The sequence below is a fragment of the Palaemon carinicauda genome, chromosome 2, assembly GCF_036898095.1.
Source record: "Palaemon carinicauda isolate YSFRI2023 chromosome 2, ASM3689809v2, whole genome shotgun sequence".
NCBI classification, from domain to species: domain Eukaryota; kingdom Metazoa; phylum Arthropoda; class Malacostraca; order Decapoda; family Palaemonidae; genus Palaemon; species Palaemon carinicauda.
Window position 1 is genome coordinate 187,805,139 of NC_090726.1, and position 24,736 is coordinate 187,829,874.

General features: G+C 40.6%; 1 protein-coding gene across 2 annotated transcripts in view; it reads right to left on the reverse strand.

Moving 5' to 3' along the window:
• LOC137628728 (uncharacterized) overlaps nt 1–24,736 on the reverse strand; it is a 597,116-nt gene that overhangs the window by 15,998 nt on the left and 556,382 nt on the right. Inside the window, exon 5 of one of the 2 annotated variants that reach the window (XM_068359921.1) lies at nt 19,876–20,090. The exons of the other annotated variant lie outside the window; for it this stretch is intronic. Within the exon in view, the coding sequence (XP_068216022.1) occupies nt 20,086–20,090 (5 nt within the window). The 3' untranslated portion in view covers nt 19,876–20,085. Of the gene's footprint in view, nt 1–19,875; nt 20,091–24,736 lie in introns of those variants that run through there. 2 annotated transcript variants of the gene reach the window in all.

Here is a 24,736-nt window from a genome sequence, read left to right on the forward strand (position 1 = left end):
CGAGGCAAGTACTGTTAGGAAAAATACAAATTACTTAAAATTTGTGATTTTTTACAATGTTAGTTAAAATTTCAGCAGTAATGATGGTAATTACACTTCTAACACCTAATATGTTCAAGGTAGAAAATTAAGGCCCCATGATTATGGTCAAAAGCAACAAAGTCAGTCATTTGTTCTTTACAACAAGAGTTTAGGGATTTTAATCCAACACTGGAAATTGAAGTAAGTGCATTCAAAGCACCCAGACCCTAGCAGAAACCAAACTAAATTAGGGTAGTGATTATGATTTTCAGCATAGGATTGGACTTATGGATTTGGGCTTGGAATCCCATTCAAGTGTCATGGTGCAACTGGGGAAAACCCAACAGGTGCACTATAAAGCAAAAATTGAAGGAGGCGGGACAGCAAAACGTCAGAAAGGATGAGGGAATAGTGATAAAGTAGAAGGCTAAAAATTGCATACAGCTAATGGTTCAAAGTTTCAATGCAAAGACCCTCAAATAACACTTACAATTTGTCCAAAATAATTCTAAATTGTTGGATAATACGAGTTTTAGAAATTAGATGACTTTTGGAAATGCATAAGTTAAGGCTTTTTTAAACTAATCATCATTAAAAAAAAGTGTTTACATCATCTCTTGCCTTCATGGGGTAAACCTATTATCCAAAATGTACAAGAAAAACCATTCCAAGTTACAAAAATTTACAGACAGGTTTGGAACTAGTAATCAACAATCTAAAATAAGAAAAGTACAGTACCATTTTGGTGCATATTTTCCAGTAGCAGGTATCGCTATCCAGTGAACTATAAGCATTACCCTCAAGCCCTAGTACACCGACTTTTTACCCTTATCCATTATCTCGGTTCCTGCTTCCTGCCTTCCCTCTTGCTGGCCAACCTCTTTTAACCTTTACTTCATAGTGCAACAGCAGGATTTTCCCCTCAATTTTACCACAGCACTGAAGGACTTTCTTAGCATCACTGCTGGGCTATATGGCCCAAATTCCAAACATTCATCCATTCTTCCATAAGCATCAGGGCCAATTAAAAGACTAAATTTTATGACTGAAAAACGGAACTAATCAGTTTAGTTACAGGAAAACATGAATGAGGCATAAAATTTTAATGAATAAAGTCAAAGAAGTTGGTCAGCAAAGTTAGGAGGGCTTAATGGAAATTATTGAAAGGCAAAGGCAGAAAGCAATGCAGCTGGAGGCCTAAGGAATAATGCAACGAACCTTTAATTCATATGTAAAACTCTGCTAGGAACAGTCGGCAACAACTGTCATTAAGGTCAAAAACCTCTAAGTTAAAATTCTAGGGCAATTCATAATCACTGTAACCTATCATGTTTAGGAAATGACAGACAATATTTTAGCAGATAGGAAAAATGGTGACAGATTTTGTGGAATGATAAATCTACCAATAAAAACTAATAAAACCATTACAGCAGAGGATTCTTCAATATGAAAAAATAGATGTCACACTGTAAGTGACACTTCCATTTTTGTATTGATTAGCTTAAGCTTGAAGATTTTCTTAAATGGGAGAAAGATAAAGTTTGTAATTTACAATTCAAAAATTATTTATACTCTTCAAACAAATGCTTTTGCCAAATATTTTCAGAACTTAGGAAGTGATAAACAGTACCCAATGGAAACCTAAGTCTGCTTGAGGGTACTAACAACATATTGGAGAAGGCTGAGAAACATTGTTGATCGATAATTTCCAGTTGACTTCATGCCTGAGGTCAATAACAGAAACTGTCAATTACGGAGCAATTACTATACTGAGAGAGTACCAGGAGGAAAGGCATATATCACATATTTGTGAATATCTCTGTTCTTACTTCTTTTCATCCATCTGGATCTGAGGAGGTAAGATCCTGAGTCCACATCTACATCAGAGTTTGCTCCAGCTAGAATGACTATAGGCTCTCAGGTCAATGCAAATTCTTAATATTACTTTCAACCTATACTGGTTGTGACTGCAGTGTTTTCCTCATTTGCACCTTGCTATTGAATAGCCTCTTCAGCCCGAGTGGGAGGCAATAGGGCCCAAATTAAATAAACCATTATTAATTTGATGGACATCATCAGTCAAGAGAGTACTAGAAAACAATCAAAGGACCACTATGGAGCCACGGGGCACCTAAAAAAACTCATTAAACTAGTGATGTTACTCTATTGCGTGAAGTCAATGGCAAGTGTTTCAAGAGAATTGTGATAAATTCTGGTGACCATTAAGGATCAATACTGATACCTTTCCTTTATTCAAAGTAATTGAGCATAATTTGGGAGCAAACATGCATTCCATCATGACTGATGAATGACGTTCTGCTGAATGGGAGATCGAGTACCGCTCAAACTTAATAGTTTTTTGTAGTGTCTGCAACCTTACCATCCTTGAGAGCTAAGGATGGAGATTTAAGAGAACCTATAGATTTACCCTCTGAGTCATCAGCAGCCATTGCCTGGCCCCCCCTGGTCCTAGCTTAGGTGGAGAGGGGGCTTGGGTGCTGTTTATATCAACTCTCACTTGTGGCTCCAAGAAGCAAGCTTTTTGAGCAACAGCAGCCACATCCCAGAAACCATCTAGGCTAAAGATGTGTGGGGATTGCATATTCCCCTCACTGATGAAACTCCACCTTCTTGGCAGTAGATCAACAAGAAGGTTGTTGCAAATCGCTAGCAACGAATCTAATGTAAAAACTAAAAAAATCAGCTTATGAAACTTCAATGACCTCAAGATGATAGAAATGGCCCTTAGTCACGTGCAGCCCTTAGTGGGAGAAGAGTGAAGAATCTCACGGCTAGTATATAAGAATAATTTTATAAATCCAAAAAGTAAGCTTAACATTGGAGAATGGAATGTCCAAACATTTAACCAGGATGGCGCATTGGAGCAGCTATTAGCAGTTTCGGTTAAACATGGCCTGGACAAGTGTGCACTAACTGAAACAAGACTGGCAGGATTCCAAAAGAGATTAGACGGAGGAAAGTTGCAGCTACATTCTGGGAGAGAGGATGGCATGCACTATCAAGGTGTAGGATTGCTTTTGAGCAAACAAGCTAGCCAAGCATTAAAGGATTGGGAACCAGTGGATGAAAGAATTATGTATCAACAGGTGACGTCCATTCTTGGAAGTATGATAATTATAGTATGCTATGCCCCTGATGATCAAGTAGTTAGTAATCAAAGGAGAGCTTCTATGGTAAATTACAGGTGGCGGTTAATAAGGTGCAAAACAATATTCTTTGTATGGGAGACATGAATGCAAAACTAGGTAATGTTAATGGTTTTAGTGTGAATAAATGGGTGTCCATGGTGTAGGGGAGATGAATGATAAGTGTTCGATTGGCCATTTTTTGTTTAGCTAATAAATTGATAATATATAATAAGCAGCACACTGCTTGAACACAGATAGACACAAGTATACTTGGACATCTCCCTGTGGAAAATGCCGCAAACAAATTGACGATTTAGCAATAAACAGAAAATGTAAAAGCTCACTACTGAATGTCAGATCTCGACAGGGAGCTGATATAGGAAGCCACCACCGACTTGTCTCAAGCTTAGACACAAGATGAAGACCAATAAAGCTCATGTAAACCTACTTCCAAGATATGACAAGTTAAGACAACAATGTAGAGAAAAGGGTGATTATGTGATAGAGTTCAGGAACAGAGTTAAAATCTTAAAAATGTTACCTGATGAAGATGTAGAGGTAGATGTGAATATTCATTGAAAAAATTTAAAGAAATCTTTCAGGAATCTGTCAATATCACAAAAGGACAGGGAAGTGTAGTAAGATGAAAGAAACTGATGAGTTGTGAGACATGAAGACTGACAGAGAAAAGAATAGCAAAACTTAACATTGAATAGTTAAAAGAAAACAGACCACATCTAACCTTATTACAAACTAGATATATGAGCCTTGATAGTGAAGTAAAGAGTTGATGTAGAAGAGACAAAAGAAGTTTCATAGATTCTTCTGCAGATAAGACAACATAACGGATTTTGAGCAAAGCGAAAAATCTATTTTTGGGTGAGATAGCCATGTCGTCCTGATGGAAGGTTCCTTTAGGTAGCCTTTCTAAGGGATATTTGCTACAGTGATACTCCCAGAGAAATAAACCAAAGGTTTCCAGAATTCTAACTCCTGACACGATTTATCCATAATATACCTTTAAGGATATCGCATAAAATCAGGGGACGTATTTTTAGATACGACACATAGCAATCTTCACCCAACATAGATTCAATTCTTTGAGGGGGAAGAGTGGCGAACAAAAGGGGAGCCGTTATCTAGGTACCCAGTGGACCTCCTATCCGTACTACCACCGGCCGCCATTCCTTTGTTGCATTTAAGGAGGAATAGCCGCAGATAGAGTAGTTTCGGGTGGGGTCATCAAGAAAGAAGGGTGGGTCCATCAGGACGACATGGCTATCTCATCCAAAAATAGATTTTTCGCTTTGCTCAAAATCCATTTTTTGGGCTCGGCCATGTCGTCCTGATGGAAGCTTACCAGAGAATTAACTTGAAAGTACTATATCTGTGGATTTGTGTAAGTGCCTTTACTTTGAATGGGTTCCCTATCTGGTCTGATAGACCTGTATATGACATTACCGTTATTTGTCATATCCACAAGCTTGGAACTGGCTTAGGGCTTCCTCCCCCCTGCAGGGAAAGTGTCGACTTCGACTATAAGGATTCAAAGTTTGTATATCCGTAAGAACAAAAGGGAAACTTTTAGAGGTTACCTTTTCATGCTTCGGACATCTGTACTTGTTCAAGCTTCTATTTATAGAAATAGAATAAAACTCAATTCCTTTATTATTACCAACTGGGGATAAATTAAGAGGCAGCTACATTTTCTATGCTTTATTTGTAGTAATAAATTATGAAATGTAGATGTAACAAAGTAGAACTCTGACCTTGCATAGGTAAACATCATGGTTATATATATTTCTGACCTGTAAGGGAAGAATATACATATATGAATTCATTATTAAATTAATGCCACTCAATGTGAATGCGAGACCAAATCTGTCTAGTTTCACTCAGATGTTGGATATGCGTCAACACTGTGTTCAAATGTTCACACGGCACTGGTGTTATCGGTCAGATTAAGCACCTGTATAGAACAGTCTATTAATCACCGCAATGATTTGCACTAGAAGGTATTGATACCTATTCACCCGATGCACTGTTGAGTCTCAAAACAGTCCACTGTTCATCGCAGCACTAGACAACGGTTTTTATGACACTACCCCCGCCACCACAGTGTTTTATTTCATGTACTTGCTTCGCATAATGTTTATAGAAGACTGGATGATTTCCACCTCGTATATGAGCGGAGCCTCTCAAAGTCCATGTGTTGAAAGAAATTCAACGAAGAAGCAACCTTTCTTGGATCATGACCTGCGGGTGTGCTGTCAGGATCCACTCTGCGAATAAAGTAGGCGAGCTTCGCTCTCAGTTGTCTTAGGGATAGATTTGATCCTGAGGTTTTGCCTCGGAAGAGCTGTCCCTCCTTGAAGTCTGAAGTTCTTCGAAGATAGAACTTAAGACACTCTACTGGGCATAGAGAGACATCTTCCTTCAGTGGGCAGATTCTCCAAGGACCCCACCTCTTGGTGGGCAGCTCGTTCTTGGCAAGAAAGGCAGGATCAGGAAAAAGGTTCAGTTTTCCTGTGTCTAGGAACTGAATATGGCTTACATTTCAGGATAAGGCCACTATCTCACTAACTCTAGCCCCTGAGGCTATTGTGAACAGAAAGATGACTTTCTGTGTCAGATCCTTTAGAGTACAATCCTCATTGTTAAGGTTCGAAGAATAGTGAAAGACTTTGTCCAACGACCATGTGATGGGGTTTGGAGGGGTTGCCGGCTTGAGTCTGGCGCATGCTTTTGGTATCTTATTGAAGATTTTGCTTGTGAGGTCTTCCTCCAAGGTGTATAGAAGAGGTATAGTTAGGGCCGACTTAAAGCGGTTATCGTAGTGGAACCCAGGCCTTGTTCATGTAGGTAGATGAAGAAAGAGAGCCAGAAATCTATCGATATTTCTGTTGGTTTCCTTGTTTTCACAAAAGATACCCATTTCTTCCAAGATGATTCATATTGTCTCCTAGTTGAACTTGACTTGTAGTCTTCAATGAAGTCAACTTTGTCCTTCAAGATCCCAAACTTTTTATTCGCTGCTAGGGCAAGAAAATCATGAGATGTAGGTTGTTGGTTCTCGAGGATGAAGCGTAAACAGTTGACTTCTGAACCAGTTGAGATGAAACTGGGTTCGGCAGAGGAAACAGCTTCAGTTTCAATTCTAGAACTAGAGAGAACCAATTGCTTTTGGGCCATTTGGGGGTCACTACTGTAGCTGTCCCTCTGAAGGATCTCAGCTTGTCGAGGACTTTTAGCAGGAGATTGGTTGGTGGAAACAGGCAAATCCGATTCCATTTGTTCCAGTCGAGAGACATGGCGTCTATTGCTTCTGCTTGAGGGTCCATGTAAGGGACTACGTAAGTCGTAACGAGGTAGTTTCTTGTTGTCGCTCGTCGCGAAGAGGTCGATCGGCAGTTCCGGGACTTTTTCCGAGATGAAGGAGAATGAGTCTGCATTCTGTCTCTATCGGCTTTCGCCTGGATAGAGCGTCCGCCGTCACATTGTGGAACCATTGAAGGTGAACTGCTGATAAGTGCCATCCTCTCTTCCTTGCCAGGTAGAAGATGGCTAACATTACATGATTGATGTGAGGTGATCTCGAGCCTTGTCGATTTAGACATTTTACTATCACTTCGTTGTCCAGGACCAATCTCATGTGGATTGCTCTGCGAGGGGATAGGTTCTTCAACGTTCGGAAGACTGCCATGGCCTCCAAAATGTTGATGTGAAAGGTTTTGTTCTGGTGCGACCAATTCCCTTGCACTTTTCTCTCGTGAGAATGGCCTCCCCATCCTTCCAGGGAGGTGTCCGAGTGTATCACCACTGATGGTTGTGGTGGTTGTAGGGGAATTGTCCGCGCTAGGCTCTTGGATGTTGACCACGGCCTTAATAGCGTGCGCAATCGGGTCGGGGTCAACCTTAGTTGATTTCTTCGAGCATTTGATGCGTATCTTCTCCAGACTCCTGACGCATCCTTTAGCTGTGCTTTTAGCACTGGGTCTGTCACTGCTGCAAACTGAAGAGAGCCCAATACTCTTTCCTGTTGGCATCTCGAAATCCTCTTGTATCGGATCAGTCTCTTGACAGCTCCCGCTATCTCTCTCCTCTTCTTGAATGGAATGGAGAGATGGTGTGATTTTAAGTTCCTTTGATTCCTAACCATTGGAACTTTTGAGGTGGAGAAAGGCGAGACTTCTTGCGATTGATCTTGAAGCCCAGGTGCTCCAGGAACTGGATCACCTTCCAGGCCGCTTGCAGACAAGTAGTCTTGGATGCTGCCCACACCAGCTAATCGTCTAGATATGCTACTACTTGAACTCCCTCGGAGTGTAGCTGCTGGACGATTGTGTCTGCTAGCTTCGTGAATACCCTTGGGGCTATGTTTAGCCCAAAGGGCATCGATCTGAAGACAAATTTTGTCTCCTGTAGCTTGAATCCTAGGTAGGAGGAGAGGGGGCGACTGACTGGTAGGTGCCAGTAAGCATCTGCCAGGTCTACAGTATTGAGACTGTGTACGCCCCTTTGGGTAGAAGGGTCCTTACGTGTTGCAAGGTAAGCATTCAGAACTTGTTGAGTGGAGACAAGTCTAGAATGACTCTAAGTTTGTCTGAGTCTTTCTTGGGAACACAAAACAGCCTTCCCTGGAATTTGATGGCCTTCACTTTCTTTATTACCTTCTTCTTCAAGAGTTCTGAGGTATATTCTTCCAACAAGGGGATGGAGTGTTGGAAGAATTTTGGAAAAGGGGGTGGAATTTTGTTCCATCTCCACCCGAATCCATTCGTGATTAGGCTGTGGGCCCAGGGATCGAAGGTCCAATGATCCCGAAAGTAAAAAAGCCTGGCCCCCCCCTACCTGGAGCCCCTCATTGCTTAGGGGTTCCTGAGGACTTATTTCCTAGGTAGGAGGAGAGGGGGCGACTGACTGGTAGGTGCCAGTAAGCATCTGCCAGGTCTACAGTATTGAGACTGTGTACGCCCCTTTGGGTAGAAGGGTCCTTACGTGTTGCAAGGTAAGCATTCAGAACTTGTTGAGTGGAGACAAGTCTAGAATGACTCTAAGTTTGTCTGAGTCTTTCTTGGGAACACAAAACCGCCTTCCCTGGAATTTGATGGCCTTCACTTTCTTTATTACCTTCTTCTTCAAGAGTTCTGAGGTATATTCTTCCAACAAGGGGATGGAGTGTTGGAAGAATTTTGGAAAAGGGGGTGGAATTTTGTTCCATCTCCACCCGAATCCATTCGTGATTAGGCTGTGGGCCCAGGGATCGAAGGTCCAATGATCCCGAAAGTAAAAAAGCCTGGCCCCCCCCTACCTGGAGCCCCTCATTGCTTAGGGGTTCCTGAGGACTTATTTCCGTGACCGCGTCCTCCTCTGCCCCTTGGGGGGGTTTCCGGAGGAACCTCTTCTTGGGCCTCTACCTTTGTAGGGCTGAAAGGTGGTCGAGTGCCTCTCCAAGCCGGGGTTAAATACAGGTGACTAGGCTACCAGCTGTTGAGGGACCATCTGGAAGGTGGTTTGAGGCTGGGCTACCGTTTGAGGCACCGTGGCCATGGTCACGGCCGGAAGATGTGCAGGTCTACGGGGTCTTCTTGCCTTCTTGTTCTTAGGCTGGAGACCTCTGTCTGAGGAAGACTTCCTCTTTGAAGACATGCCCCACTTTTGGAGAAGGTTCCTATTCTCCGTGGCAGCTTTGGCAATGACTTCTTGGACCACTTCCTGTGGGAAAAAGTCTTTGCCCCAGATACATGATGAAATCAGTTTTCTGGGTTCGTGTTTCACCAATGCTGCGGCGGAACACATGCTCTCTACAGGTTCTCCTTGACCTGACAAAAGCATATAAGTCCTTCACAAGGGTACCCATGTGAGACTTGGCTAAGACCATGTACATGTCTGGGGCGTTATGTAGGCCTGCACACATTTCCAAGCAGTTCTGATGAGACAGGGAGGGGGCAAGTCTTTCTTTCATCTCCTGTTCCCTTCTCAAGAGATGATCTGGCAACTTTGGAAGGTTCTAGTTGAACTGTTGGCCTGCTATCTGCAGATCCAACTTCGAGACGGAGAAGGTTAGATGTACTTCTTTCCACTTCTCCTTGCAGGTAAGCATAGCTAGAGATAATGGCTTACATTCCTCTAGGATTGGGCAGGGTTTGCCCTCTTCGACTGCTTTAATGACACAGTCGAGGGCTTTCTCCGAAAAGGGGAAAGCTCTGGAGGAAGGAGGAATATAGGTTGGATGCCTCTTGCTCAGTGCTGAGACTTTGGAGTTGGTGTATCCGGCACTTTTCAGGGTCTTGGTAAGGATGGCCTGTGCCTTGTCATGTTCGAAGACAATGACTTCCTTTGGTACCGTCTCCTCGCGGGATGCAGGTTCATCTCGCAGTCTCACGTAACAATCTGGGTAAGCTGAAAAGCTGGGCCAGGATTCAAGATCTTCAAGTGGCTTGGCCCCCAACTTCTCGGAGATGAACAGCTTCCCATTCATCATGGGCATGTGCTCCGTATACCTCCAGAGGTTGGTTTCGGAGCAGTGAGGGAGTTCTAATACTTTAAGGGGTATAGTAGAGCCCCTGGAAGTCCAAGGGCGCTTCCCTTCTTGTACCTCTCTCTTTGTCTGTTTGATGTCTTGCTTCATCTCCTCTTGTTCCTTCCGGAACACTTCCAACATCTGCTGGATCGACGATAGGAGAGCCTCGCTCCTGTCCACCTATGTAGTCGGTTGGGGAGTTGGGGCTGAAGAGGTTGACGGCATAGGTTGAGATGCCGTCACGGTACTCAGTCTCCGTCGAAACGGATCCTTCTTCCTCCGTTGGTAGTTGAACCACGTTTTCTTCAGGGCCTTCTTGCAGTAGGTCCTGTTCAGTGTCGGTAGACACCTCCGACATCCGTTCTTGGTGGATGTCCATGCCTTCAAGTGCCTTGTGGATGTCTGCGTCAATCTTCAGTTGGATGAAGGGAGGCTGGACCTGTTCCTGGGGCACTACCGCACTAGGTTGAGCCTTAGGGAACAGAAGGCACCTAAGAGATTCGTTGGGCAGGTAAGGTCCCGGAAAGTTCTTTTGGAAGCCTCTTACCCACCTACGAAGGGTTTCCCTTGCTGTATCCCTAGCCTCTGTGTAGGCAGGGATGGCTTCTCCAAAGCCGTTGGTCAGCAAGGTCGAGCAGTTGGAGCAACCTTTCGGATCCCAGTACCTCAGGGACCCATATACGATGCAGCAGGGGGCATGAGACCTGCACATTGTATGCCCACTAAAGTCCTTACTCTTGTGCTTGCAGAACACAACTGTACACGTCACCATTGGCTCCTCCTGTAAAGGAAAAGGATTTGATGAGTATTCAATTGTTTATATCATTGATATAAATGCATACATTTAACATTAATACTTACTATTGTAATTAATAGCATAGGATAGTAAGCTAGAAAGGAAATAAGAAAGACACATATCTGTGATTCCTCTCCCAGGCAATCACTGAGACCTCCGTCAATATTAATATTTAGATTCCTTATAAGGGAGAATACAGGGTGGAACGACTCTCGTACGTAGAGATGGGTTAATAAATATTTATACTAACTTCTCCACCTGTAGTATATTAATATTGATCAGTGTTCTTTATGGGTCCCAATGATCAAAGGATTCATCTATCTAGGTGTTGAGGGATTTCTCAACCTCAACATGGTATGCGGTCCCAACAATTCCTGTACCCTTTACGAGAAGCTAAGGAGATGTCTAACGGCTGTACATTATACAGTGGGCTTCAATAATCCCTGTACATTGTACAGTGGGTTTCAATAATTCCTATACACTTCACGGGAAGCTAAGGAGGCGTCTGATGGCAGTATATTGTACAGTTGGCTTCAATAATCCTTGTACATTGTACAGTCGGTTTCAATAATCCCTGTGCACTTCACTGGAAGCTAAAGAGATGTCTGACGGCTGTACATTGTACAGTTGGCTTCAATAATTCATGTACACTTCACGGAAAGCTAAGAAGACGTCTAAAGCTGTATATTGTACAGTTTTCTTTAATGATTCCTGTACACTTCACGAAAAGCTTAAGGAGACCTCTGATGGCTGTACATTATACAGTTGGCTTCAATAATTCCTGTACACTTCAGGTGAAGCATAAGGAGACGTCTGATGGCTGTACATTGTACAGTTGGCTTCATTGACTCCTGTATAGTTCACGGGAAGGTTAAGGAGACGTCTGACACCTGTACATTGTACAGTTGGCTTTATTAACCCCTGTACACTTCACGAGAAGCTTAAAGAGACGTCTGACAGCTGTACATTGTATAGTTGGCATCAATAATTCATGCACACTTCACGGGAAGCTTAAGGAGACATCTGACAGCTGTACATTGTACAGTTGGCTTCAATAATTCCTGTACATTTCACAGGAAGCCAAGAAGTCTAACAGCTGTATATTGTACTGAGGGTTTCAATAATTCCTGTACACTTCATAATAATCTACTCTTTGCACTCCCCAAGAGAGATTAGTTCACCAAACATTCAACTGAGCCCCACAAAGCACTAGAAGAGTTGGAAGACCCAGGCATACATGGTTGAAGACTATGAAGTGTGAAGTAGGAGATGATGAATAGATAACTATTGATTTCAAAGCTCAAGATAGAGATGAATAACGAAATCTAACCGAGGCCCTTTGCGTCAATAGGCGTAGGAAGAGATGATGATGATTTTGTAAATAAAAGTTTTAATATCACGAGGACATTCTCTCTCTCTCTCTCTCTCTCTCTCTCTCTCTCTCTCTCTCTCTCTCTCTCTCTCTCTCTCTCTATGTACATTTTCCTATGGAGAAGGTTGCCTGAGAAACATAATTGACAGATGTCTGATTACTCTCCGGAAACACTGTTCTGTTATTGACTTCGTGACTCTGGGGTTTCAATATATCACCGGAGAATTTTTTTTTTTTTTAAACTTTCTGTATGGCATATGATAGTGATTATTCGTTTTCGTCCTTATCATCATCATCGTTTGGATAAACTTCCTTATATGATGAAGAGCACGTGATTGGCTGTATATATATATATATATATATATATATATATATATATATATATATATATATATATATATATATATACATACATACATACACACACATATATATATATATATATATATATATATATATATATATATATATATATATATCAAGTTCTAATAATTTAAGTTAAAATACCATTTAAAATTACTCTTTTCTTCACTAGTGAAAGCTTTGTTTGTACGTCGTTTTCATCATTTCCATAAACCTTTACATTTGTATACATTAAAATCATCAATGACGTTGTCAAACAAAATAATATAGATATTCCTTCTAATCTTTTGATAGACTGTCTTAACTTTACATCATTTTATCAACAATACAAGATTTCTCATTAAAGCTAAAAATGACTAAATCACAATCTCCACTAACCCGTATAAAATGGCCTGCAAAAGTATCAAGAATGGTGTCATTTTAAATGGTTTTGTCCTTTTTAACCTTTTAAAAATTTCATCTTGTTTTTATAATTAATTTTTTTTAAGAAAATTCAAAGTGTTTTTTTCTAACATACGGAAAATAGTGAGATTTTACATAAATAGTGATAGAAAGAGGATTTAAGTTTTCAAAAAGAGTCAGGTCAAGTTAAATGATGACACTTCTTTATTTGATTTTTTAAAGATAGGTTTGAAGGCATTTTTGCGATGGCAGACCCTTTCTGCCAATAAGGATAAGAATAGGGAAGTGGGGAATATGGGGGAAAGTTAGAGTACACTTGAATACCATCCAGTTTATAGCCCGAAGGCAGGTACTCGGGATGGGAAAGAATAAGGAAAAAGGGAGAAAGAGAAGTACAGGAGAAGAATAAAAGAGGGGCAGACCCTTGCGATGTTAGGGACTTTTATCCAATTATTGACAACATATCAATAAGGTCTGCCCCTCTCTTTTATTCTTCTCCTGTACTTCTCTTTCTCCCTTATTCCTCATTTTTTCCCATCCCGAGTACCTACCTTATGGCTATAAACTGGATTGTATCCAGGGGCACTCGTCCTTTCCCCATATTCCCCACTTCCCTATCCTTATCCTTATGAACAGCAAGGGGTCTGCCATTGCATAAGTGTCTTACAAGCTATTTTCACAAAACTTCTTAAAAGAGGTTTAAAATTTTCATTATTCTGACCTCAACACTGAAGAGTGGGGCAGTCTTCTGTAGCATATGTATATTTGGTATCCGGTCATTTCGACCACATACCATTTCGCCACACTATGGAGTTATTTCGCCCACACTGTATAGTCATTTCGCCCACACTGTTAAGTCATTTCGCCCACGCTGTATGTATGTATATATATGGACATACATGTATGTATGTACTGTATATATAAGGACATGCATGTATGTATGTATATATAAGGACATGCATGTATGTATATATATACATACATATATATATATATATATATATATATATATATATATATATATATATATATATATATATATACTTTAGCACTATTTTAATTTTGCATATATGTAACTATATTTTAATAAAAGTTTCTTCAATTCTATGTCACTATCTGAATATTACATGTATGTAACTGTCTTTTAATAAAAAAAAATACTTTCTGAATAGTGATACATTTATTTAACTGTGTTTTGATAAAACTTTATTTTTAATTTTTTGTAACTGCTCTCTGAATCTTGCATATATGCATGCAGCTATTTGTTAACAAAAGTTTTTTATTTCACCACTTTCTTAATCTTACATGTACTCTATGTTGACTCTTATATGTGGGCGAATTGACTCTTATATGTGGGCAAATTGACTCTTATTTGTGGGCAAATTGACTTGTGGGCGAATTGACTTGTGGGCGAAATGACCGTAATTCGTATATTTAGGTTTGGGGAGGTGGGAGGGAGGAGTGAACACGTCTTTACTTTACTTTACTTTTACTTTGATGGCTGCTTTTCCGGTCTCATACAGCAGGGGAACCCCACTCTCTACAGGACCTCCACTGTCGTTTTACCATGTTCGTTCACAGTATTTATCTTTTCAAGTCACATATTGTTCATTTACTGTTAAATCGTCACTGTCAAAAGACTCATGAAATAAGAAAGTCTTCAGTTTCCTCTTGAAAGCCTCAATGTCTTCAATCATTCGAATGTTTCGTGGGAGCTTATTATATAGTCTCGGGGCCGCATATTTAAAGGCCCTGGAGCCTAAAGTAGACATAAATCTAGGTTCCAACAGTTTGAAACCATCAGTAACTATTCTCGTGTCGACACGATTTGTTGGCTGCGCAATATGTAGCAATTCTCTTCAGTATTTTAAATTCAATTCTCGCTTTAATCGGCAGCCAGTGGAAATCAATTAGTATAGGGGTGATCCTTTCTCTAGGTGGGACACCTTTTATCAGTCTTGCTCCTCTGTTTATTATGTTTTGTAATTTCTTAAGTTGGACTTTAGGTAAATTGTAGTAGATAGAGTTGCAGTAGTCAATCCTAGTAATAACACAGTTTATCACAAGTTTCTTAACAGAATTTTCGTCCAGGTACTTTTTTATAAACGCAATATTTTTTAGATGATAACCAGCACTTTTTATCACATTATTTATTTGGGCATTTAGTAAATAAGAGCTTTGTCCATTTATTCAAATGTCTTTATTATTGAACAATGACCACGGTCAATCTGAAATGAACATAAAACATATTTAGAATAAATGATGAACAATGTATATAACTCAAATGAACATAAAACATATTAAGAATAAATGATGAACAATGTATATAACTCAATGTTTATAACCCTCTATCTCCCCCCCAAGTTTTTAAACGGCCTTTTAAAATGTCTCTCGTGGAGGTCGGTTTAAAACTGATGTCAAAACATTGGGTGGCAATTAAACGTCCAAATTATAGGTTCATGAACACTAAACTCCTGTTAGCATGTGAAGGAACGGAAACTTGAAAAACAATTATTGTCATGTGTTGATCATGATGACACTATAGCTAGTTCATCTCGAAATCACAGTGCCATGCTGGCGGTCGACGGGTACGACTGGACTTGCGTTGCTCCAAATTTGGCACGGCAGGAGTTAACTGCGATGGAGAGTTTGTGCTATCATTGGGAGGCGGAATCTCTGCTTGATGATTCGCAGTGTTACCGAGGTCGTTGGGATAGCATTCCGGAGCAGCAACATCAAAATGAATGTTAGGGGTAGTACCACTTGGTAACGGCAAAGTGGTCAATGGAAGAGTACCATGTGTATCCGGATTTTGGGTTGTCGGAATGGTGTCCTTCGCAATGGTCTCAGACGTTTTAGTGGTCGAAGGATTGGCAATAGGTACAATCTGATTCCGATTATAGTCATCTCTAATTGTACGAACTTCTGGAATACTCCTGACAGGCACGTATTGTCTCAAAAACTTCCGGTTCCTTAGCGTGACCCTACCAGAGCCATCAACTCTGACGACGTATTGGTCGAATTGGCGGACTTCTATGATGACACCGGTTTTGTCCCATTTCAGGGGGTGATTTCCTGTTTGATTTTGGATGCAAACCCGGTCACCTACGGACAGTGGGGGTAGTCTCTTAGTGTGCTCTGATAAGCGCTCTCCCTGATTAAGGTGCCGATGTCTTAGGGCCTCCTCTCTTGCATCGAGTGTTTCCTTCCACGTGTCGTGGGGACGGTACCTGCCGGGCGGGACAGGTATGAAGTCTCTGATGGGACGACCAAATACACATATTGCAGGAGATAACTTGGTATCTCTGTCAGGTGTGTTCCTGTATTGGAGCATCGCACGTTGGAATTCATCAGTGTTGAGATCACTGTTACTGCCCGTGTTGTCCGCTATAAGACGCTTGACAGTTTTGACGCCTATTTCGGCTCTGCAATTACTATGTGGGAAGGCCACAGAGGAAAGGCGGTGATGGACTCCCCAGTCCTTTAAAAACTGCCTAGTTGCCGTCGCTGTAAATTCAGGTCCACCATCAGATGTCAATTCATCCGGAATCCCAAATGTCACAAATGTTCGGCGTAGTGAAGTTATAAGACCCTCTGCACCGTTCGAAGATCGTTCAACTATGGGCCAATTCGAGTATCGATCAACTATAACTAAATATCCAACTCCTCGGTAGTGAAAGTAATCTGCACAAACACATTGGAACGGGTAGTCTGGAGATAAAAGGGGTGTAGGCGGAGCACTAGGATTCGAAGGCGCGATGCGATTGCAGTGGTTGCATCCAGCTTGAAGTGCTGTTATAGCGGGTGTTATCCCTGGCCAAAACACAGATGACTCTGCTCACGATACCATAGAGGTAATTCCTTGATGTGCTGAATGAAGAGATGTGAGAATTTCCTGACGAAGGGCTGGAGGAATAACTATACGCTCCTTGTATAGTATCACACCATCAACAGTGTAGAGATGCTCGCGGAATTGAAAATACTCTCGGAGATGTACAGGAAACTCTTAGCGAGACTCTGGTACTCAGCATTCTATAAGGCTGAGCAGTTCATGCATGTTATCGTCACTACTTGTGGCAGTGCGAACTCTGTCCCAGGTGACTGCTCTCACGTTAAGTGAGTCAAGTGAGCATACTGCTGATGCGGTGATACAAGTATCAATATCATTGTCAGTGGAAACAGAATATGCTGATGGCAATTTGTGTAGGGGAACATTTCTCACGGAAGGTACACTGTCAACTGATGCAATGTCATCTTCAAACGATAGCTTTTCAGATTTTCCAGTTGGGTGGCGCGATACTCCATCTGCAGCGAGATGCTTGGCCCCTGGGATATGAATCATGCGAAATCGATAGCGGAGGGACTTTTCCTTCAAGTTTCTGAGATGTGAATTTGATATGTCCTCCAATGATCTGTCACCAAATATTTTCAACAGGGGTTTATGGTCAACTGCGACCACAAGATCTTCACAGCCAAGAACAAAGTATCTTGCCTTATCAAGAGCATTGACGACTGCCAACGCTTCACCTTCAACTGGTGCATATCGAGACTCAGCTGCATGTGTGAACCTACTTCCGACAAGTGTGATCTTCCAACCAGTGCGACAACAAAACGGTCGGTAGTCTGGACAGTCGCAATGTTTCTGGAACAGCCAGAATCCAATTCCTGATTTTGACCAATCGGTGGCGAGACAGGTAGGTTTTGTCTTGTCAAAGATTTGCACGCCTTCTTCAATTTCATTGATAATGGCAGTTTTAGACTCCTCAAAGAGTGCATTAATATTGTCATTCCAGGTGAATGGTGTTCCTGGTTTCAATAACTGTCTGAATGGTAGCATTTTGTCGGTCATGCTGAAAGCATACGATACTTGGTTTACTAAACCAAACCAAGATCTGACATCGGTGATATTTCTTGGGGTTGGAAAGTCCATAATTGCACTAAGATATCTTGCACATGGGCGAACTGTGTCTGGGGTTATTTCGAATCCAGCGAATTCAGCTGTGTCTTCTGCAAAACGAAATTTGTCAGGGTTGAGTGTTATGCCGTGTCTTCCACATATGTCGAGCCATTGTACAGCTTGGAAAAAACTCTCCTCTATTGAGTCAGACCAAAGAAGAACATCGTCGACACATTTAGTTTTGTTGGGTATCTCGGCAACTATTTCATCATACCGTCGAGTATATCCGTCGCCAGAAGCAATATACCCTTGAGGGGCTGTTTTATAACGATAGCGTCCCCAAGGAGTGATAAACGTAGTTAAGTGACGGTCAGATTCTTGAATCGGTACACTGTGGTATCCGTTCCAGGCATCAAAGAGGGTTTTCTTTTTTCCTTGTGGTACTGACCTTGCTTGGTGAAATGGAGAAGGCGTATGATGCGTTTCTTTCTTAGCGTGTACATTGAGAGGCTGAAAATCAACTGTTCGTCGGGGTGTGCCATTTTTCTTAGCACATACAACCATCCGATGGCACCAAGTTACTGGTTCTCCGATTGGGACAGGTTCAAGGACACCAAGGCGGACGTCCTGGTCAAGTCCAGCTTTAACTTCCTCTTGCCAGTGTAACGGCACTGGCACTGGTGTGTGACGAGCAACAGGATCAGCATTCGGATCGATCATCAGCTTCATTGGGGGTCCATCCATTAGTGGTAACGGTTGGTGGTCACATACGTTGAATGTACTTGATTCGTAGTACTTCAAGAGGTAGTCCTTTAGTTTAGACCGGTTGGACTCGGTTGCACTGAACGGTAATTCTGTAGGCGGCAGAGGTGGTAGTTGACGTTTTGGGCAGTCACACTGATTCGCTAGTCCACTAATGCTTCCTACTCCATTGTTGGTGGCATCCGGAGTTTCCGATTGTGTGTCATAGATTTCACCAATAGTCGGAAAACTATCCGATATCATGCCAAGGGCGATGCAGGCTTCCCTACTGATGAAGAGCTTATCCGAGTTGTCGGTGACATATGTCATTTGTCTAGTCTCAACAAGGTTCCCCTGCTCATCTGTTCCTGATATACAAAGGATTGTGGCACCGAGGATTTTGATGCCTCTGTTATTTGCAGCGTGCATTTTCATAGTTACAGGAATGAGGTCACTTTGCTTGAGGCCAAGTTTGTGGATGACCTTGATACCTGCGAGACAGCTTTGGCATCCAGTGTCTGCCATTGCAGATATACGAACAGCATGTGTACCAGCTTGAAGGTGGAAACCAAAGGCTTCGTAATCCTTAGGTGACGTTCTGATTGTCAGATTTATGAAAGGTTGAAATTTGGAAGGTCTCTTTATCCAAGTATCAGATAAGTTGTCATACAGATGGTGGTCCAAAGCCAATGTCTTGTTGGTGTGTCGTTTAGAGATTGATGATACACTGCACAAGGTGTTGAACACCGCATTCTCGTAGTCATTGGCATTGTGAGCACTGGGTTTCACTTTTGGTTTGCGCTTACTACGGCAAACACTCTCGAAGTGATTTTCTCGGTTGCAGTGTTCACATCTATGACCGTAAGCTAGACATTCTGATTTTCTTGCACATGCAGGAGTGTTTTTACCATGTCCTTTCTTGCCGCAGTGTGAGCAAACTTCGTTTTTATCTTTGACAGCGGTTTGTTTTGCCTTTCTGTATGAACTACTGGCCGCTGCTTGGACCTCATGAGAGTCTAATAGTCGGGAGGCAGATCGTTTACCAGATTCTTTAGCTTCGACAAACTGTGCAACTTCTTCCAATGACATGTCCTGATTCTTATCACCAAGTAGATCTAATTGTATTTCAGGGTCATATATGCCGTGTGCTAATACGTCTCTCACTATTGTGTCAGTATAATTTACATCAACGTTGCATCCTGGACATTTTATCAGGAATTTGCAAACACTAGCCTGTCCTATAAGTCGTGCACAGAAACGTCGTACAGGCTCATCACGGTCTTAACGCATGTTGTGTAGAGTCACTCGAGCTACCATGGTGTTTTCCTCTCGAACTGCCAGTTTTTTTATTGTTCCCATCACTTCTACTTCAGTCTTGTTAGTAAGACTGCCACCAGCTGATCGTGTTAAGTCTTTTCGAAGTTGTTCTTCGCAGCATTCTAGAACATGTACCACACGATCACGGTCCTCAATTTTAGTTGCGTCTACATAGTCAGACCATCATGATTGAAAATATGCCCATTCTTCACTTGTTCCCGCTGTCGATATTGTGGGTCTTTTAACTCTGTCTACTTTGGCAGCTTGTCCAGGAGCATGTGTGGTGCAGTGAGCAGTTATGAGTGCAGCTACGATGGCGGCCTCAAGGTCGTCCGTGACGTAATCACAGCCTGGTATTGGACATCCTACTGCTGGCATTTTGATTAGTTCTTAGGATTTAGTCATTCACAATATCTGTTATCCTGAATCCATCTCTGGCTGTGGTCATAAATAAGAGCTTGGTCCATTTATTCAAATGTCTTTATTATTGAACAATGACCACGGTCAATCTGAAATGAACATAAAACATATTTAGAATAAATGATGAACAATGTATATAACTCAAATGAACATGAAACATATTAAGAATAAATGATGAACAATGTATATAACTCAATGTTTATAACCCTCTATTTAGAGACAGGTTACAGTCAAGAAATACACCTAAATCTCGAACTTTACTAGATATCGGCACCGTGTCATTATATATGTTCATTTGAATATCACCTAAGTTTCTCACACTGTTACTCTTGCCCACCGCCAGGAATTCAGTTTTATTCTCTTTTAATTTTAGTTGTTTATATGTCATCCATTCTCTAACACTGTCAAGGATTCGGTTTAGAGTTTCAGTAGTGTCATGTATATCATTTATGGAGAAGTAAATCTGTGTGTCATCTGCAAATAGTTTAAATTTCACGCCATGCCTTTGTAGCATTTTCGATAGACCAATAGTATAAATGCAGAATAAGATTGGGCCAAGTACACTCCCTGGGGTACCCCTCTGTTTAAGGGTTCATATGATGAATAAGAGTTTCCAATTTTTACACAGTAATTTCTCCCAACCAAGTAATCTTTTAGGTATTCGAAAGCTTGATCTTCAACGCCGATGGACCGTAGATCATTTAGTAGCAGTTCATGCACAACTGTATCAAAAACAGCACGAGATCGAGCAATATTAAAATACCATATTTATTTTCATCCATCATTTCTAGCATATCATTTACAACAGAGCAGATGGCTGTCTCCGTAGAGTATAGTTTTCTGTAGGCAGATTGGTTGTCAGGCAAAGCTTCTATTACTTCTAAGTGGCTGACTAGTTGTTCAAGAATTACATATTCAAGCACTTTTGAGACAAAGGATAGATTTGAAATAGGGCTATATGAGCTTAATTCCTGGTAGTCCAGTGCATTTTTCAGAAATGGTGTGACTATAGCCATTTTCTCAGATTTAGGAAACTTACATTCATCAATGCTTACATTTGCTATTCTCCATATTATTTCGGCTAGACTAGAAATGTCTCTCCCTCCAATTACTTCAGATATTGGCATAGGATCGATCGCACAGTTGGTTTTCTTTGCTCTCTTGATAATTCTGGTGATGTCATCTTGTGTTATGTTGTTAAAGCGTATCAATTTTGTCTGTGTGCCTGGTGTATCATTAATCTGATGTTGAGTATTTACAAATGATCTGGTTATGTTTTCAATTTTGTTTTTAAAGATTAGAAAATTATTTGCTAGTTCCTGGTCACTGTATCCATCAGGTAGCTTCTTTTCTTTTACATTTCCCATTATACCATTCAGGAGACGATATAACTTATTTATGTCTGTTGCTGCTTCGAGGATCTTTCTCTTGTAGTATTCACTCTTTTTCCTTCTTAGTAGGTAGTTATATTGACACGCAGCAGTTTTGTATTCTACCCAAGTACTTTCAGTTTTTAACCTATCCCACTTTCTTTCTTTACGTATTTTTTCCCTCTTTTTTTTTTTTTTTTTTTTTTTTTTTTTACCAAAGTCTCTCCATCAAACCAAGGAGATTGGTCCTTTAGGGTTATAGTCTTTTCCATCGGTGGGCACGTGGTATCATATTCACTTTTACTCACTTTATTGTAAGTGGTCATAAGACAGTTAGCACACTTAGTTCCTAACAGACGGTGGTCATCATGATCACAGGGAATGTTGATAGCATCATTTATTTTCTTTGTAACTTCTTCAATAAATAAGGTAGGAGAAAAATTTGATTTATGTCTAAAGTTTATTTTCTTTACTAATGCATGTTTCTGTAGAGGTAGAATAAGCGTAATAAGTTTGTGTACCGGGGAGATAGTACACTTCTCTTCGACTTTTATATCAGATACAATATTATTCATGTCGTCACTTATAATTAAGTTTAGCGTATAACCAGTTGAAGTAGTTGTGCAGTCGACATTATTCAATAGTCGATATGATTCTAGTAACTCACTAAATGCCAAAGCGTCAGGATTTGATGCATCATCCATCCAAAAATTTAAGTCTCCACAGATAACTAATTCGTTTTTTTCCATGATAACTATCTCAATGAGAGCACCGAATTCTTCAAAAAAAGATACTAGAATTTGTTCTAGGTGGTTTATAGATTGTTACAAAGGATATCCTTCTAGTTTTTGGCGTAAATTTTATTTCTATATATTCAAAGCTTGTTACACTAATTCTTTTCAACATTTTGAGATTTGAGTAACTTTTATGAATAAAGAGTCAGACACCCCCACCAGACCTACCTTCTCTCGGTATGTGAAAGAAGGCATGTGTGGGGGGCGCGTCATTTCAGTGATCTTTGTCTTGTCAAAGTTATTTTGCCATGTTTCAGATATTACTAGTATATCTAAATATTTCTCATTTTTCAATTCTCAAATTTGAACAGTCTTATTACCTACAGATTGTATATTTACATAGCCACAGTTTATGACATCCCTAGTAGCCATGATCAGTATTTTCCGCTAGTCTTTTCAATTCCAAGTCAAAAGCATTGCAGTCTCTAGAATTTCCTGTATGGTCACTTGGTCGGTTTAACTTTGCGCAGTTTATACACTTTGACACTTCCGAATTACACTCGCTGGTGGAGTGTCTCCCTGAACATTGCTTGTAGACTCTATCTTCATTCTTAGACTTGCAATCTTTTTCAAAATGTCCGTACCTCTGACAGTGATAGCAGGTGATCACGTGGTACCTATCACGCATGTTATAGATACCCCATCATAACGAAACTTTGTCTCCATTATCATGAATAGCCCTCCGAACTTCAGGATCACATTTCAGCACATGGTGGGTGGTCGCCCCCCCCCCCAGGCATTTTTCCTCAGGACTACACTTATCTTATCTTCTATATTTTGGATTTGGTGCAGGCAGTGATTTCTTTGAATCAAAGCATTTACTACATTATTTTCATCATTGTATACATTGCTTATCATTATTTTGGGTTTTAGTTTTCCGATTTTTCTCGTTTCGGTGTCAGCCACCAATGTCTGAATTTTATTTGCTGCCTCTTCTCTGATCATATTATTTGCAAAGTTTACAACAACATTTCCATTCGTAGTTGACCTGGCGTTAAGTATAGGAATGTCTTTAAGGTCTTGCTCAACCTCACGTTTTCTTTCAATAATTTTAGTTGTTGTATTGGTTGATTTAATTATCAACAGATTTTTTTCCTTAACTTTGTCAGCAAATGTCGGTTTCTCCAGTTTTGGGTCTATCAATGTTTGAAGTGCTGCTTTAATTGATTCCATATTCATGGCAAGAATGTTGACTTTCTCAGTGAGGTCGGTGATCTGGGTGGAATTTGCTGAGTCTGCGACAAGGTTCGCAAGTTTGTTTTCCAAGTCATCTATTTTCGCATCTTGTTCGTTCAGGGCCAGATTTATCATGTTAGCATCTTCCTTTAATTTTGATATTACTAAATTGGTTTGTTTGGCATCACGTACGCAGTGGACGTATAACCAATCTAGGCTATCCAGGAAAATATCACTGATGGTTGTCACTATGTGCACACATCTCTTATGATAGTTTTTTGCATTCACATGCTATCAATTTTTTTCCGATCTCCATCCGTTTCATTACATTTGAAACAGATATAGTTAGAAGCAGACATGGTGTACTGTTTCTTATCACTTATGTTTCGCCATAAGACTAACCAATATCTTTTCAATGATATTCTAGGCGTGAAACGAAAACCTAAAACATGACTCAGGACATGAATAGCAGAGCTCAACACAACACGTCCACACTCTAGTAAAACCTACTACTGAGTCTTGGGGCTTATATTCAGCTTATTCGTGAATCACAATACAATGAGTGCAATACTGGATGGCGGTCACTTACTTTTCATAAAAAAACAATAATATTGACTACTTCCAGTAACCCCTTAAAAGTGGTGATGGAACACTTTTGTTCCCAAATCTGTCAAATTTTATGTATTGTCTTTTAGTTCTGCCTTATTCTTCTCTTGTAGTGGAGAGAATATTTTCTCCCGTCAAAGTAATAAAGACATACATAAGAGATAGGTTGAAGACCGAATCAGTAAATGGACTGTTATTAAGCAAAGGCAACGGGGGGGGGGGGGGGGCAGTTCATTGCTATCAATGGGAGCCTAGTAATTCGATGATAAACTCTGCCCAAAATGTATTCAAGTAAGGATAAACAGTGAAGCTTATGTAGCTGTAGCCTATAGGCAAACGACGGAAGTTTGTATTTGTTTATTTTTTTAGTATAGGGTTTCATATCATCGTATTGTGCAGTGTTAGTGTACCAGTGCAAATTCAATATATTTTTGTTCATACAAACCATTAATAAATATAATATATTTTGAACATCTAAACCATAATATAAGCTTCGCCCCAAATTTATAGGGTACGTCACTTTACAATCACCATCACCAGGCAGCAGGTAGCAACTTTGCTGTCAGCTGTAAGATGTCTAGCAACGGGGTAAGAATGAAAGAATTTTAATCAATTAAAAATACTTTTCTCGTCCACAACCTCATTAACTAAAACGCATTTTCTAAGAGAATATATATGAGATACATTTTGGATATTAATTGGATACGTTTTTGGATACATTTATATTTTTCCCACTTGCAACACTGGAGTGAGGAGGGGAGAAAATTGTACGCGCAGTACCAATCAAAA